Here is a 17,570-nt window from a genome sequence, read left to right as displayed (position 1 = left end):
TTAACAAGTAGATAGGAGAATGTGTGATATAAATTCAATAATCTATTATATATTACAGATTATTTAATGAGTTCAATAAAAATTAGCAAGTACTTCATCCTTAAAACATTACATATAAAATTGGATTTCTGTAAAATCCTGTTTGAAATGAATAAACTCCTACATATAAATGATCAAATACATCTACATACTATATAGTGATGTAGTAGATGTATTTCAAATTCATTTGTATTCAATAAAGTTGGATGAATTTAATGTCACTGTTGTATGTCACTGACTCTACACAATTAATAAAATATACATAAACACAAAAATTCCAAATTTTTGTAAATTCTTTAAAGTGGATTTCCCAAAATGTCTATTTTTTTTATGTTAACGCAATATTATATTAGATGTTCAATATATAGATTACATATATTTAAGTAATCTGTATTTATATTTATTATATCTGTATACATATTGATTATACTGATTTACTATAATAAAAATTAGACTATAGGTGGTAAGAATTAAAAAAAAGCTCTCTTAACATCTCAAGTTTATAAGTTGACTTCTCAATAATGACTGTTATTTCTTAACCAGTTAAGTATAAAATTAAAAAAGTTATGGTGCATCAGCCACCACAGCCGCTAAATCCTTCAGGAAAGGTTCTATTTGATTCTCCAATGATAGTATATGGCCTGTGTTACAATTGTCACTTCCTATAAAGGTTATGACTAATGGTAATTTATTCATTTGTATTACCTGAAAGAAGAAATATGATAATTATACAAAGTAATATCATATTCAGTTTTTTATAATTAAATTATATTTATATACAGTGAATTTGATAATAATGAAAATGGAGATACTCTTAAATACCTTAAGAGTATCACATTCATTCACATTCACATTCAGTATAATTGTCAAAGCCAGATAGAATATGAATGACTTTTTTTTTTATGTTAAACCACACAATTTAATGCTAATGTGTTTAACTTTTGCATAAAGGTTTGGAAATATATTTTTAATTGTCCACTTCACTGAAAAATTCTTTATTAGGTTTAATAAATATTATATTTCTACAGCTTTCAGCTACAATGGTGACGCCCTATCCTATTTATAATTTAAAACACTTATTTTCCCTCTGTTTGATGCTACTTATACATACTTCTCTATCTCTCCACTATAACAGTTTTTACACTAACAATAAAAACTAGAACCAGTAACAAAATTAACGCACCTGATAACTTGAGTACATAGAAATAATTGTCTTATTTCTTCCTAGTCCTAACTTGCTTGCTTGATCTGTGGCCATGCCGAAAGTAGATATGAAATTTGGCCGTAAAGCCAATTGAGGGGCCCTTTCTGTTACAGCTCGAACCAATGGAACTCCATCACGGTCCGTAATAATAATGCAGTGAAGACCGTTCACCCTAAAAAATAAACAAAAGGTGATCACACTTGATTCACTTATTTTCCACAATCATTTATAACGTAGATAAGACATACTTCTCTAGTAAATGGTTCAAATACTTTCGTAAATCATCAACCATCTTTTATATTTTATTGTTTATTAACAGAACAACAAAACAACATTGGAAAATAATATTTCAAGCTAAAATTAAATACAAAACAACATAAAAAGAAATGTTTTATGAAACTTCTTGACTGAACATATTGTCAGTCAGACAGTCAATCAGAGTTTACTATCAATCAACTAAAAGCTTGAAAGTCAAAGTCAAATACATTTTTAAGGGTTGTTTATACTTTGTTAACGTTAGTGTAAAAATTTATAGGTAAGTATATAAATTAGTAATGCCCCTTACCTTTGTTAGATACTAATATGAATTCATAATGTACGTCAATCTTTGTAAAATAGTTTTTTGCATGTTTACGCTACTTCTAATATATATCATACATAATAGAGCACTTAAGTACGAAATGCGCAAATAATCCAAGAGGTTAGCTTTTTCTACTAAAAATATTTATGATGGCAACACTGAAAAAAAATGTCTATAGCCAAAATGGCAGAAATGGATTGACAGATTCTTCGATTTTCGTAATTTATTTTTGGTTACAATTATTAATGTCTTTTTTACTTTTTAGGCATCATTTGTGCTACTATTTATGGTTCTAAGTAAAACTTAATATGTTATAAACAAAATCAAATACCATCGTTAACCAGAATTATGTTGCAACTTCTAGAAAAATAACTTTGGTATGATAACAAAAGATATAAAATTTGTGTCTTGTCTTGTTGTTATAAGATTTTCATCACATGTGTGCCTCTAGGAATAATAAGTCATGAATGTTAATAAACGTAAAAGTTCGGGTATGTATACGTAATTGTGCAGAATCAAGATTTTTTGGATTGTGACGTCACAAAGTCTGCGACTTATTTACAGTGCGAATTAAGGTATCGAAAATGTTATTTTATTTTTATTAGTACGTGGATTTGTATTCAGTGGAACCTAGTGCGCGTACAATTAGCTACGTAGTGGTGGGCTCCCGCTAGGATGGGCGGCGATGTCTGCCCCCTCCGAGAGTGCTACGAGCCCCTCACCGTGTGCATGCACTAACATATCGCTTATGCAATTGTTTCATGAGCTAAAGCAAAAGTTTCCTGGCGTTCCTGATCATGTTGTGTCCAACACCATTGAACTGTACTGCCACGACAAGCAAGCCTGCGAGTCACATCTCCATAAAGAAGTCAAAGCCTCCCTAACGCACGCATATCACGCGTCTTCGTCGGCAGCCGCGCGGCAGCTTAATGAACTCAAACTCAACCCTCCCAACAAATGTCGTAACCAGCCAATAATCAAACATGAAATTGCAAAATCAACAGCAATAAAGTCTATATCTTGTCAAGGGCCACAAACAGCTATCCTAAGCTCTCCTGTTCTTACAAATGACACAGAAAAGAAAATAAGCACTGATGCTAATCAGAATGTAGTGGAACATTTGTCTGATCAAGAGACAGAGAATAACAACATCACAAGCCCTGTAACCACTATAAATATTGACAAGTGCTGTGCAAAGTACAATGTGGAATCACCAAGTGATATTGAGTTGACTAATGAAAGTGTAAAGGAAAGTGTGAGCACACCACAAGATAAAGAATTGGAGCCTAGCCCATCATCAGAGAGTTTAAATTATAAAATACATAAGAGTAACAAAATAAGAAGCAACTTGAATGAGAGGCTACAGGTGCCACGGGAGAAAGCAAAGAGGCCAAACACACTCGACTTCATAAAACCAAACCCAGATATTGCATTTAAACAAACACTAAAAGAGCCAGAACCCGATGTGAGTAGAACAGTTTCTCCGGTGCCACCTAAATATGAAAGTCAACCAAAAGATCCTAACACTGGTACCTCATACAGAACAGAGCGAGGCTATCCTGTGAATTTGTCAGTAAATGTTAATTGTCATATGGACTTGAGTCATTATGATGATCTATGGTTAGAAGATTATGATAGTCCGAGAGCTATAACATCAGTAAATTTAACTGTGTGTACCCCTACTTCAAATATGGCTAGTCCAGTTAGGGAATCACAGGAAAACGATGGGGGTTTCGGAGGGCATGTAACAGTGACTGTGAGCCCGAGTACGACGCGGCCAACACGACGCAAGGCTCCGGCACCGCCACCACCGCAGCCTTCACAATCTTCACGGTTAAACTCACCAAGGCCTTCTAGGGTCGCTCCTGAACCACCTGGATCAACAATACAGGGTGAGTATTTTTAACCTACACTTTTAAATCTCACTATTATGCATATTAGACCAATTCCATGACTAAATACATAAGTCCATAGACAAAACTCAATCCTAGGCAGTTCTCCAATTAAAACTTTCAATCATTCCGTAGCATAAAACAAAGTTGCTGTCCATCCCTATGTATGCTTAAATCTTTAAAACTATGCAACGGATTTTGAAGCTGTTTTTTTTAACAGATAGAGTGATTCAAGTGGAAGGTTTATATGTATTATACATGTACACCTGTGTAAAGCCGGGGTGGGTAGCTAGTAACTAATAATAATAAATCTGTAACAAATTTGTTGTTATTAATTATGTTAATATGCATTTATATATGTGTAAAAAAGTTTAAAAACATATAAACTATTGAAAGTTTATACTAAGAGAAAGTTAAAGATGACTCATCCAGTGACACCATTTTTTAATAACAGATTGATAAATAAGAATCTTTTATAATAATTATTTGTCTCCAGTAAAAGCTCCAACAGTCAAATATTTATTAATAAATTCCTTAAATGTATTTTGCATATATAAATCATAATTTGTATAAAAATTATAATTATTTTAATAAATAACTATGGTATAAAATACATTCATTGATAAGACTGTAATAATTATAAATGCTATATAATAAAAATGCTTTATTATTAAATAATATAAATTAATGTTAAACCACATATACTTTCTATTTTTACCATTCTTCAATTTACTTGTGAATATCTGGACTAAGGATTTTACATAAATCTAGAATCAATATAAATGCAGAAGGAAAATTAAACAATTGCTTGTGTTTGATAAGTACCCCATGATATTTGGATTCATTACCTGTCTTAATTTTTATGAACTTATTAATATTATCTGAAATTTATGGAATAAGTAGGCCATTTTTAATACAATATACACAATAATTTTTATTAAACATGAAACTATTTCAGTGCTTACCACAATAAAAATAAATCCTTTAATACATAATAATGCTTTTAAAAACAGTATAGTTCTTGTCAGGCTGGCAGCTGTAAAAAAATAGTGGAATCCCATAGTAATGAATGAAGAACATTACTACAATCATCAAATTATTATGGGATAAGAGATGATGATTAGCCTATCATGCTATATACTTTTTTAATGGATGGATGATAATGGAATGTCGCACTCGCCGGTGCTACATTGATGGTTTACGCTGGCGGGGCACCAGTGGATGTTGATAATCCTATCAACCTCTACTGGCGCCCCGCCGTCATGACGGACTAACTGACCTGACCTCATACTCATCCAGTATGAGGTCAGGTCTGTTAGTCCGTCATGACCTCTTAAGTAGGAATTTATTACAAAGCTTTCCAGGGAGAACCAGGTGGATGTGAACCTGTTATGGTATTACTGCAATGGGGTCATCAGTCCACATTACTAACAATCCCTTTTTTCATATTTCTATATTATTATCTAAAAATATTGTCAATAGTTAACAGACCTGTCTGAAATAACGTATATACACTGGATTAAGGACTGATGGTGAAAGAAAAAAAAAACAGTAATAAATATTAATTCTTAATTTAAATTTTCAGATCGTTCCCTAATCGAGCGGCAGAAGGAGAGGCGAGATCGTTTAGCCAAAGCCCTGGAGCAGGAAAAACGGAGGTTGGCGCAGCTGACACGTGAGACCAAAATCCTGGCTGCGCCCACCCCGCCGCCGTCCGCTGCGCAAGCGCTGCGAAGTTGTGTGGAGCAACTACGCAACCAGTGCGACTTGATGTCAAAGAAACTCGAAATGCGGACTAACGGTAAATATTTAACAGTAGCTGAATCACGTAACTTCGTCTGCAACTTACATGACATTTATGAATATATTTCGCCCAATTTACATAATATATTTTTAAATTATACAAGCTGTATTACTGTAAAATTTCATACAAATCCGTTAAGTAGTTTTTTTTGTGAAACAGTAACAATGATCCATTGATTCATCCATTCATACTCGCAAAATTTCGCGTTATTATTAGTAAGATTTCCAAACGCTAATTATAAATTTAGTTAATCAAAATAATTTATGTTTACAATATTATTGTACAAGGGCAGTTGTCGATAGCGTGACTTCGCCCGCTCGAACTCCTTATCTCGTACTCCTTCAAAATGGTCAATGTGTCATCCTCTACCAACGCACAGTCTACTGTCAGCAATATTATCTATAACTAGCAACTCAGCAATGGGGGGTAATTATTATAGGGATCTGTATTTAACCTAGGTAAATTGTAAAAAATCGAATGCGTGGTTGGGTATATAACCACCAAGCAGCGTGCTTTGTAAGTTCTGGTTCGATTGACGGATGCGATCTTAGTCCTACGGTATGGTAACTCATGAGTGATACACGTGACGTGATATAGTGATGTAGTTCTTGAATGTAGGTGACGGCTATCACTAGCCATCACAGGTGAACCATTTTGGCATTCCAAATACACATTTAAAAAAAAACAGTTCATGTTTGGTGGCAAAATTTTAAAATCGCTTAAGTATGTTTTGAGGTTTTCGTTTTCGGTATTGTTTTTCCTAAGGAATAAGGTAACATGCCTCTGCACCCTGTAATTTCATTGCCATGCCTCATACTTCAAATGTAAAGGGAGAAAGGATTGTTAGTAATAGGTTTTTATTGCCAGCAATGTATGGTACATTACTATCAACCAGGTCCACCTCTACACCTATCCTGGCGAATTGGTCACGATGCGTTGACTGACCTGACTTTATCCCCATATTGATAATTATTCATAGGTGTCCGCCAGCGTATACCGTTAGCGAAGGCCGGTGCATCAGTCCATCATCCATAAACAATCCTGTACAGTCTATTTTTTTTAATGTCCAGGAAATAACTCATTTTCCTGTTACTATCGTATAAAGATAATTTCTTGAATGTTGATCCACGAATATATCAGTCGGCGACGCTTATTGCACGTTATCGCTATTTTGGTATCTAGTTATCAAACTTTTTAATGACAACATGATAAAATCGTAAGTATTCATGTTCTTACAGCATCCATTGTTATCGTTTCCCTTTCATTTAGTCGCAAAACGGAATATAACGGATTTACTATGTAAGGATTAGAAAAATAGTGTTCATTTTTCTAATATTTACATAGTATAAAATGAAGTCACTTCCGCTAACTGTTCGCTTAAATCCTTTAAACTACGCTACGGATTTTAATGCAGTTTTTAACAATAGATAGAGTGATTCAAGAGGAACGTTTATATATATAATATATATACAATCGTACGAATCTCAGGACAATTGACACAGAACCATCTTCTCACAAACTAAGCAGAGATTTTGTTATGGATACTGGGTAACTGATACTTTTTTTTTAAATACACACATAATATATATAGAAAACACCAAGACCAATAGAAGGAAAGAAAGAAAAAATATTTATTTAGTGCTTTTCAGTTACAATATAAATAAAACTATTATACTCATGAATACAAATATTTGTATCGTGCGACGAATTGAAACCGCAACCGTCGGAAGCAAGACACAGATATAATATATACTTACCCTCTGCTTCGTCTGTGTTACCATGGTAACATTGGTAAGAAGTATGTCAAATAAAAGCGGCAAAGATATACACTTTCTCATTTATGATACTAGTTAAGATTTGAATGTCAGAATTGTCCCAAATTGTATATATTCACCGTAATTTTTTTTTCTATGTCAAAGAAATTTGAGATGAAAATATGATTAAAAATTAATCATAATTTAGACATGTAATATAATTTGCGGTGTTGTATGTTATTTGTATAATCGAGCTGTGTACCGAAGTCTATATAGATAATACGCATGGTGAATATATGACGCAGACTTTAAGACAAGTGACAAGCACGTGCGCGAAGTATGTCATATACGTGTGACTGCGACCGTGCAAGCTGTACTGTACGCCATATCAATTGTGAACCGATTATGATGATTCATTTTGCAATAGTTAGACCAATGAGATATGGCAGTGAAATTATAGGGTAATATTAGGCGACACCACGAATGTTACGATGGTTGTCTATAAAGGTACAAGTGGTAACCACTTGCCACCAGGTAATCTGTCAGCTGGTTTTCCTTCCCAGTTACGAAAATGAGATATCTGATAATTTTATCCTGATTAAAATTTAATATTTACTTACATTCCATATTTATATCTGTTGATTATATTATAGTTACTGGTAACATATTCTATTTATATCCTGTTACCACGTGGATTTCAAATATACCAGCGAAATGTTGGTATGTCATCTGTCATATTCACTACCAGTTCTATAATTAGTAATAACTCTGACTGCCTTATCCTGGACAAAAAATTAATCAATATATATTATGATAATTTTCAGTCGTCTACGAATAATTTGTTGTCCTGTTTAATTAAACCTTTATAAAACCTTGTTGACTTCTGTAGCTATTCATTGAAGTAGTACGTCAGGAAATAAATTTTATATGTTCCCTTACTATATTCCAGATCCTGAGGACACTGGTAACTTCTACAACAACATATACACGGGCCAATTGCCGCCGCCGTACTGGCAGTGCCACATGTGCACGTTCAGGAACTTCCCGCTGCTCAACCGGTGCGAGGAGTGCGACATGCCACGCATATTCGTAGGTACGTCCACCGCCGGCCCCCTTCAGCTCCCACGCGAACTCCAGGACCTGGAGGGGCCCCACCGGTCGGTCATGCAAAACTCTTAATGTGTACCCTAGTTCCTCTATCGCCTTCAACAGTGCCTACAAGACAGTGAAAGTGTTTGATTTTGAAGTGTTCATACGAGGCTATACGGACCTATTTGTGCTTTCGTTTAACCCTAGCATGTCGGCATGCGGACGTTCAGATTAACTCAGGAAGTACCAATGTGGTCCACTGAACATTTTGCCTGTTGGTAACCCTCCAAGTGTTTTGTCGTTATGAAATTCTTTATATACCTCTTGCATGTGTGTTAGTGTTGATTTTATATTTTGACTTTATTAACACTCTGTGATTGTAAGTGCGGTCAGCGAACATGCTTCCATTTGTTTAATCACGCGAACCGTAAAGATTTTATGAACTATATTCAGCGACAAATATAGAGGTGTACTTAATATATACATTGTTCAGAATAGAATTAGGTTATAGGATATGAAAGTAGAGCCATTAAAATTAATGGTAAGGTCGGCAGGAGTATTGACTGAACAAAACATACAATAATGAAAATATTATCTTGCGCTTTATAATCTCTTACATCTCAAGGCTGTTTACTTAAAGTATATAATGCAATATATGTATATAATGTTAGAATAGATGATATCACAAATATTTCCTATTAGGAGAATGCCACATCGTGCCTCCTGTAGAATATTATGTTTCTTTGTTATAGGTCATTATTTAACGTTAGGTTTGTGATTGTTGAAAATATTAGTATAATTGATATTTAATATACAGATGTATTTATTGTTTTAAATTAGGCAAACATTATAACATCACTTGTTATCTGGTCAGACACAGACATCACAAGATCTCAAGTAAAGACTAAACGCGCCTTGCCAAAAATGTTACTTTACAAATTTATTTATTGATTGTTTTAAAAGAGTTGTAGAACTTAAAATTTGCTCAAATTCATCAGCTCATAAGTGTTCGATAATAATGTAATTCATATTTTATGCCACAATGTTGTACTTAAATCACATTTTTTATACAGGAATGTGTTTGTATACATAATTGTCAGTCCTTTTATTTACATATCAAATTATTGCATCACATGATAATATATTTAAATATCCGAGAACCAGGTACTTTATTGAAGTATGTATAGGCAAATAACTATATTGCATATTAAAGATTAAAACTTGCAACTTTATGGTAACTATTTATTTGATTTTAATAAGTGCATATTTAGGCTGCTAGTATACAGTCGGTCAGTTCTCCAGTGGCCGAAATAAGACTTAACATTCCTTTTGACTTCGATTGGCACATTTGTTTGCTACGTCTTCACAGATGCGCCAACTGGAATCCATGGAAACGTTAGTCGTATTCGAGTAACCTGACGTCTGATCGACTGTATATGATCGGCCTTAGATATAATATTACTACAAGATGATGGTTTGCTATTAATTATTATAAAAGCGCAATCGAATTTAACTGTGATAGGATAAGGCGAAACGTTTTACAGTCTTTTCATCGTTCCATAATGAAATGCTAAATAGGAGAAAATGTTTCAAAAATATGTTTTTTGCAATACAACAGTGTGATACGGGTATAGCTAGCAGTAACGATGTAACGGAAACGTAGTGGGGGAATAGTAACTGTAATAGTTACTCTATTAACCCTCATATTGATAAAAGTTAAAACATACATAAATATTAGTGGTCAGAACAATCTAAATTTAAAATATGTTTAAAAACATTGTACTATGATGACATAACACTTGGGTACATAATTAAAGTGCCCATATTTTTTAAATATTTAATGTACAAACACGGCTTGTTTATGATTATATTACATGTGTGTTTTTACTTTATTGTGTATATGTGGGTTAATATTTTTTATAATAATACATTTCTTCTGATATAAAAATGAACATTTAAACAAATTTTATACTTAGTAGTTTTTTTACCTAATTAGATTATTTATAATAAATCAATATAGCTTTCGTGTTAGTAAAGTTCATATTGATTTATTTTACATTTTCCGTTACATTACATATTTGATTGAGCTAAATATGAAATTAAATATTTATCTGCTATTTTTAATACCCACTCACGCCGCACGAGTTTAAATGAATTTATCAGTCATCACAAAAATAATATAGACTACCCACATCCAATTTTCAATCGTGACATTTTTAGCTATTAGATATGAATTGTGATCGATTTTTATGTACATTTGAGATTTAATAAAACATTTATTAGCCAATATTTTTTTTCACTAACTTCGTATAAACCTCAACAAATTCATATTATGTTAATTTAAATTATTAATTGATAATATAAATGTTTATTGCACGAAGTAAACTATTTACAAATAAAAAACTATTTAAATGTGATAAACAAAAGGCGGCCTTATATCCGCCTCATGAATATCACAAAATTATTAAAATTAATATTGAGTAAGAACTAAATATATCATTTACCAAATATTTAATAGGATATTTTCTGCATCGAGTAAGTCGAAATACCAATTAAAGTGTATTAAAAAACAATCCTAAAATATGGGACGAGCTGCAGACGAATTATCGTGTATTAATGGCAAAAAAATCACATGCACGAGACAGAATGAGATAGCAATGTTCGCGGTCCTTCTCATGCGTGCAACGGTGATCGATATATTATTAATTTTTCACTAGTCCTAGGACGTGAGTTGGAAATGATGTTTGTTTTATTTTATATGAAAATTGTATATGTAATGATATTTAACTGGCATCTCAACAACAATGGACGCAAAATACAATTGCGGTATCCATTTAATTTAATGTTTGTGGTCGTGCGTGCGAACTAAGCCTGATTAACAAGTTTTGAAGATCCCAACAGTAAAGCTTCGTAAATGTATGTGTTTCATTTGAGGTAAGTTTTGTTTTGGCTCCTATTAATCTATAACATTGTTGTTGTATATTGTGATTTTTTTAATTAAAAGCATTTAATCTTATTTAAAAATATACATCAACCAAACGTAACCAAAGATCTAATACTTAATCATCTTGAAAACAATGTGATCGTCATTCGCAATTATTTGATTAAATTGTCATCCTGTTTTTAGGAGGGATAAAATTTTAATACAATATTCCTACTTAATTCTTATTGGTCATTTATTACGCGCCAACGAAGCCTCCGCCATTTTGTAATGTTACTTTAGTTCAATTTTCAACCTTGTTAATAAAGTGTACGGTCTAAATGGGCTTGGATTTTTTAATTGGGTTTTGCAAAAACCTTTTTCAGTGTAACCTATAAGAATGTGTTTTATTTCCATACAGTTCGGGCACAGGATGGAATTACAGTTCGCCTTATGCCAGGACGACGGAGTAAGTATATTAACATTAATTGAGCCGCTGCAACGATTCGATTGGCGAATAATTGGCTTTAATCATTTCTAAATTCCATTTCAGATATAACACGATCGTGGGTGTTATGAAACAAGCGGAGTCGGGTGACTAGTCTATCTTAAGTGCAGTAGTATATTCTGCTTTTTTTATAAGTGATATATTTGGTAAACTATTTCGGCATGTTATTATTGAGGTTACATTGTAAAATAAGCAACAGCTAAATAGAATAAATACCTTTTTTAAATATGGCTTCGCACAATGTGCATTCGCCAAAATAAACACTTTTCTTGTTCAGGTATTTTCTTGATACATGTTGTATTTTTAAATTATTTTTTTAATATTAAATCAAAAAGACATGCCAAGAACGTTTATTGAATGTGCCATTTAAAAAAAAACATTATATAGTTACAAATCAACGGATCTGTGATATTCGCATTTGGTTGTTAGAATTTAAAAAGTCTGATTATTATTTTTATTTTACACATTCCAAAAATAACTGTTATTTGATGATATTTTGTTTTTAATATTCCATGTTGTTGTTTCTTCCGTATTCCCACTGAGTGCTTTGTTGTGCCAAATGCGAATAGCCTTCGGTTATTAAGGTACACTGCTGCACTTAAGGTGGATAGGGAAATCAGAACTAGTCTCATTAGCATTGAGTACCATACAAAAAAAGCTTCTATGTTGTAAACAATATACTCGTAATATAATCTTCAATCAACAACACCTTACTAGATATAACGTCAGTCAAACTGTCAAAATTAATGACTGATAATCTATAAAATGATTTTACTGTTAGTATGACTTATTAATAAAAACAAAACTAGGTATTATTACCAGTTGCATGTAATTCACTAAATACGTAATTTTTTTTATGTGGTCGAAATGTGTAAAATTTTTTTTAGTTGACTAGTTTATATTATTGGTCGAATCTTTCTAGAACTAATATAAAAAAATCAATGACATGTTTGTAATAATACGACTCAGTTTCTTAAATATCAAACGAAAATGAACAACGTATAATTTTATTATGATACTTTAGTAGTCATATTTATCACTTATTATTAAGAAATATCATATAAGTATATAGTATAGTATATTATCTATTGTTGTAATATATTATTCGGTCCCTATACTTGTTGTATTGTATAATAATAATAAAAAAATATTTCGACATTTAATCTTGAAAATGTAAGTGTAGATTTTTTAAATTTATATGTACCTACTATAATTTCAATTTCTTTTGTCTGTTAACATCAGATCCGGTAGATTTGAATATAACGATACTTTTGAAATGATCTAAGTATTCAAAATCTTACAGAATGAGTAGGTATATATACCGGGTGTAAGGGACAGGTTGGGAAAAACTGAAACTGAATTCAGACCATTATTCTGAACTGAAAACCAGTGGAAATTCATTCGGAATTTTTTAAATATTTTTTCTTTTAATATCATGTCAACTATGATATTATGTAATAATATAAATAAATATTAATATTTCATAGCGAAATAATATAAAATACCATAAAGCATCAATGTAATTCGATTTAAAATCCTTTCCCGCGCTGATCAGTTCTGAACTGACATGTCACCGCGATACTTCTCGTTGTAAAATCACATTGCACGCAATACATTGCGGGGCGTCAAAACTAAGAATCGTTAATTATCTGGCTGTGGTGCATTTCCGGTGGGAAAATACTTTGCCATCTGATTCAGACCATTCATCTTAATCAGCTGTTTTCGTTTTGCCCAACCTATACCTTACCTCCTGTGTATCTATCCTACCAACTGGCAACAAACTTTAGTAGTAGATAGATTATTTTTTTTTACAATATTTTATGCCTTCACAACGATGAGGTATATTAATTAATATGCTGTAGTTTATTGGATAAAACACTCAAAATCACCAAATAAGCTAATACAGTATGATGGATTAATGGATGTAACTTGAACATCAAATATAGGTATGCAGAATTTCTTTGCTTACAAGAAAGCAAATGGTAGCCATAAATCGAAATTTTGCGATATGTCTCATTAGAACATGCTCTGATTGATATCCTATCCCATTCCAACGGGAATCGTATTACGACATTCTGAGCCGAGATTCGAATCCCTAGCCGTGCCCTCAGATTAAAGTCGTATTCGTCACACACGAGTTGTAAATCCGTAGGTATTCTTAAAACTAAGCATAAAGAACTATAATGTCTTTTTTATGATGGAATATAAATAAAAATGCTTTAAGCCATGAATTGAACGAATATATAGTATTCCTTCAAACCTAGTGTAATCCATTATCGTGACGTCATTTATTATATATTAATTAATAATGGTATTATCATAGCGTACCTAAAGTACAAAGGTAAAGCTCTAAAATCAAACTCATTTCTTATTTCGCTTTAGACTGTTACACTATGAATCCATACATCAATAGAGAAAAGCTCTTTTTTGATGTGAAATGATGTACTTACCTAATAGGGTGGAATTTATCAAAATCCTTTCTATGGGGATGCCTACGTCATAGTAGCTTTATGCATGCGAAATCTCGGCCCGATCGGTTTCAAATTGACAAAGTTTCATACAAACTTTCATCCCCTATTCTATCCCCTTGAGGGTAGAATTAATCAAAATCCTTTCTTAGCGGATGCCTACGTCTTAACATCTACCTGCATGCCAAATTTCAGCCCGATCCGCCAGTGGTTCGGGCTGTGCGTTGATAGATCACTGTCAATCACCTTTGAGTTATATAAATTTAGATTTACAACTTTAATTAACACTTATTACACTTACATATTTAACCTACACGGACTTTACAATCTTACCTTAGGACTTATTCAGTATGAGGGTAAAATCGATCACCTGCCAAACTGATGTGAAATCGATACCGATTGTAGAACACACGAGTCGACAACGTTTCCAAAATGATAATTGCCTCTAACAACTTGCCTACCTACACACGAGGCGATGCAGAATACGTCCCATAAATGCTCCTATGTTGGCCCCCTGATTTTAATATCGTGTGTAGAGCGTTTTAAAATACAGACTGAAACTCAGTTTATTTTGTTATTAAGGCTGCTGATTGACAGTCGCTGGTTACCCCAAAGCGACTAGCATGCTGATGAGTTCATATTAGCAGCCTAAGGTAGTAAAAGATCGTAATTTGTCTTGGATCGCGTTCACGTCGTACTGCAAATACTACGGTAATCGAATCTGCTACCACCTGAAGATATATTGTTAAAAAGCTATACCACAAAGATATACAGTTATACATACACTATTGACACATCTTATACTTAATAACGATAATACCCATAGTTTCATAATGCATGCTTGTTTGAACAAAACATATACTTCGAAATATTTGTGTATTAAGTTATATCAGGCAAATATTTTATTTTTGCCTGTATGGTAACTAAAAAAAATGGTATTTGCCTATCCACCTACATTGTTGTAACTTCTTTCTCAATCTTGTAGACAGCTAGGCTTTTATCCATGTAACACGTTAATACGTGCGTTCTGAAAAAAACGAGTCAACCAAATTCTACATTATATTTATTTCAAGCATCAACCTTTAGTAACAGGCGATTTCCGTAAAGAAAATTGAAACACGAAATCTTCATTCTATAAAAAATTTTAACTAAAAAATATTAAATTATATTAAAATTAATCATTATTGGCATCAAATCAAGATAAATTTTAATTTGCACAGCTCTGGAATGGAATTACAACTGAGCAAATTAATAAATATACGCTATGACTTGTAAAATGAATTTCTATTTTAATATCAAAGAAACACTGTGATTTCTAGTCGAAGCTCTAAACTTCACATTTATTGTATATGTATTAAGTATTAAGCATTTTCTTTGTATAAAACTTAAATGCTCACTTATTGTACATATTTATATGCAATTCAATTATGTTTATGTATTAAATAAAAAATAATTATAAGCAGAACTATGATAAGTACTCCGTAACGTTATTCATAATTTCTATATGTCTTAGACTATTAGTAATTTGATATAAGTACATATTTTCCTTTTGCAATTCTAAATTTAATTCGCAAGAAATAGTTAATAGGCCCAAACCAAATAAGTATGTATACATATTTATTTCTTGGTCTGTGCAAATGGTAATATTTTTTTAGAAAACAAAATAAAAGTTCATAATATTCTATAGCTTAGTTTAATTCAACTCCTGTTTTCAAACTGTATATTTTAAGTACAGATAACTTTTAAATCTTATAATTTTAACAGTATGTAAAGTTCAATTCTAATTCAGTATAAAATACTTATCTTTTATAGAATGACAAATTGATAACATAGTTTTATTTATGAAGTTTAAAAAATTCATTAATAAATTTAATAATGGGGGGCTTACATATAAAAATAAATAAAGACTCACAGAAACTACATACTAAACTCAGTTAAAACAAGAATGAGTAAAATCCATTCTCATTTAGAGGAAACGTTCCATAGACAAAAATATGGTTGGGTCAAAACGGGTTCCTTTTTGAACACAGAAATAATTTCTACTATATGTGTAACTGTACTACAATATATTATTACATAAATGGCAATAGCAAAGTAACTAAAGTTAGGACAAGTAGCATTAATTTGTTACTAATATGATGGAGGCCCCCTTAGAATGTTGGTTCACACTATTCTTAGTTCGGCTTATGGCTATTTAATATTTACAAATGTTTGTGCAAGTGTAATTTTATTTGCAAGACATATTAACATTTATATTTTTGCCTCATTACATTCATTTGAAATTTATTTACAATTTGCATAATATGAATGAATTATTTTATAAATGAAAATACAATGAATATCATCATTTGTGTTCTAATACTGTTTAAGTTCATGTATATATTTGTCCTGAGATTATTATTATATATTTGGTAATTTTGATGGCATTTGCTAGAGAAATTGGGCTAATAAATTTTTTTAACTTGTATATTTAATAAATCTATTATGAATTTACACTTATTTTAAAGCTATATTCTGATGGTTCTATGTAAAAATATAGTTTTTGCACTCTTATAAAAAGTTGTTATTACTGACATATGTGGTGTTAGAACTTAAGTGATGATATATTATGTTTAATCATTGTAATGTAATGAGACCACAGTACTTGTACAAAAACATTTAGAAAATTGTATAACTTTGTATTCATTATACTGCTTTTATATTTGGTATTATATTATGTAAAATATATGGTATTTGTACTATTTTGTATAATCAGCACATTTATCAAAATAAATCTGTTATCAAAATTTGTTTAAACATGTTTGTTTGAATTATTCCTGGTAGTAATTATTTTTTTTATACCACAGTGGTGGCAAACAATACACATACATACAGCTCATCAGATGGTAAATAATTAGGATAGCTTTTAGAATCACAAAATAATGAATTAAAAGTTATTTAATAATACAGAACAGATGTTATTATATTTAGGCCATATTTAATCAAAATTATACTATTATATGCTATAATATTACAATTTCAGATTTATTTAAAAAATAGGCATATTTCATTATCTTAATATACAGAACTCATTTACAGAAGAATTATTTATATATATAATTCTTCTGTAAATGAATGTGATTGTGTGTTAACTTATGTTACAGTTACAGCAAGTGTAAGGTTGGATCATTTGAGGTAAATTTGGTGTGTATTATTTCTATGGGGTCCTTGATATACATATAGCAATTCTTTTCCATGCAGGTTGTTATATGCATTGAACACTGACAATGATATTTCCACAAAATTGTACAGCTATATAGTTTATATACATAA

At 31.6% G+C, this 17,570-nt stretch overlaps 2 protein-coding genes across 3 annotated transcripts; one reads left to right on the top strand and one right to left on the bottom strand.

Annotated features, from left to right (window-relative positions):
• LOC131843962 (ragulator complex protein LAMTOR3 homolog) lies at window positions 1-1,667 on the bottom strand. The gene is made up of 3 exons (XM_059192747.1): window positions 1,492-1,667; window positions 1,223-1,415; window positions 1-744 (listed from the first exon to the last, which is right to left on the bottom strand). The coding sequence occupies exons 1-3, from the start codon at window positions 1,533-1,535 to the stop codon at window positions 604-606; spliced, it is 378 nt and encodes a 125-aa protein (XP_059048730.1). The 5' UTR covers window positions 1,536-1,667; the 3' UTR covers window positions 1-603.
• Window positions 1,668-2,013: 346 nt separating this feature from the next.
• LOC131843966 (uncharacterized) lies at window positions 2,014-12,081 on the top strand. 2 transcript variants are annotated; one of them, XM_059192753.1, is made up of 5 exons: window positions 2,014-3,715; window positions 5,301-5,516; window positions 8,223-8,366; window positions 11,704-11,751; window positions 11,836-12,081. In XM_059192753.1, the coding sequence occupies exons 1-5, from the start codon at window positions 2,509-2,511 to the stop codon at window positions 11,859-11,861; spliced, it is 1,641 nt and encodes a 546-aa protein (XP_059048736.1). In that variant the 5' UTR covers window positions 2,014-2,508; the 3' UTR covers window positions 11,862-12,081. The 2 variants fall into 2 exon arrangements, with proteins under 2 accessions (XP_059048736.1, XP_059048735.1); XM_059192752.1 differs by lacking the exons at window positions 11,704-11,751; window positions 11,836-12,081 and having other exon boundaries at window positions 8,223-10,171.
• Window positions 12,082-17,570: the final 5,489 nt, after the last annotated feature.

This window comes from Achroia grisella, unplaced genomic scaffold (genome assembly GCF_030625045.1).
Source record: "Achroia grisella isolate CSIRO2021 unplaced genomic scaffold, CSIRO_AGI_Agris_v1 utg359, whole genome shotgun sequence".
NCBI classification, from domain to species: Eukaryota; Metazoa; Arthropoda; class Insecta; order Lepidoptera; family Pyralidae; genus Achroia; species Achroia grisella.
This window is presented reverse-complemented; position numbering and strand designations above follow the sequence as displayed.

What these genes read in the sequence shown, in the direction of transcription:
- LOC131843966 (XM_059192752.1), top strand. Translation starts at nt 2,509, where the DNA reads ATGTCTGCCCCCTCCGAGAGTGCTACGAGCCCCTCACCGTGTGCATGC. An exon ending in ACCTGGATCAACAATACAGG is followed by an intron (nt 3,716 to 5,300) that starts GTGAGTATTTTT and finishes TTAAATTTTCAG; the next exon opens with ATCGTTCCCTAATCGAGCGG. An exon ending in ACTCGAAATGCGGACTAACG is followed by an intron (nt 5,517 to 8,222) that starts GTAAATATTTAA and finishes ACTATATTCCAG; the next exon opens with ATCCTGAGGACACTGGTAAC.
- LOC131843962 (XM_059192747.1), bottom strand. Translation starts at nt 1,535, where the DNA reads ATGGTTGATGATTTACGAAAGTATTTGAACCATTTACTAGAGAA. An exon ending in TTGAACCATTTACTAGAGAA is followed by an intron (nt 1,416 to 1,491) that starts GTATGTCTTATC and finishes TTTATTTTTTAG; the next exon opens with GGTGAACGGTCTTCACTGCA. An exon ending in CTATGTACTCAAGTTATCAG is followed by an intron (nt 745 to 1,222) that starts GTGCGTTAATTT and finishes TTCTTCTTTCAG; the next exon opens with GTAATACAAATGAATAAATT.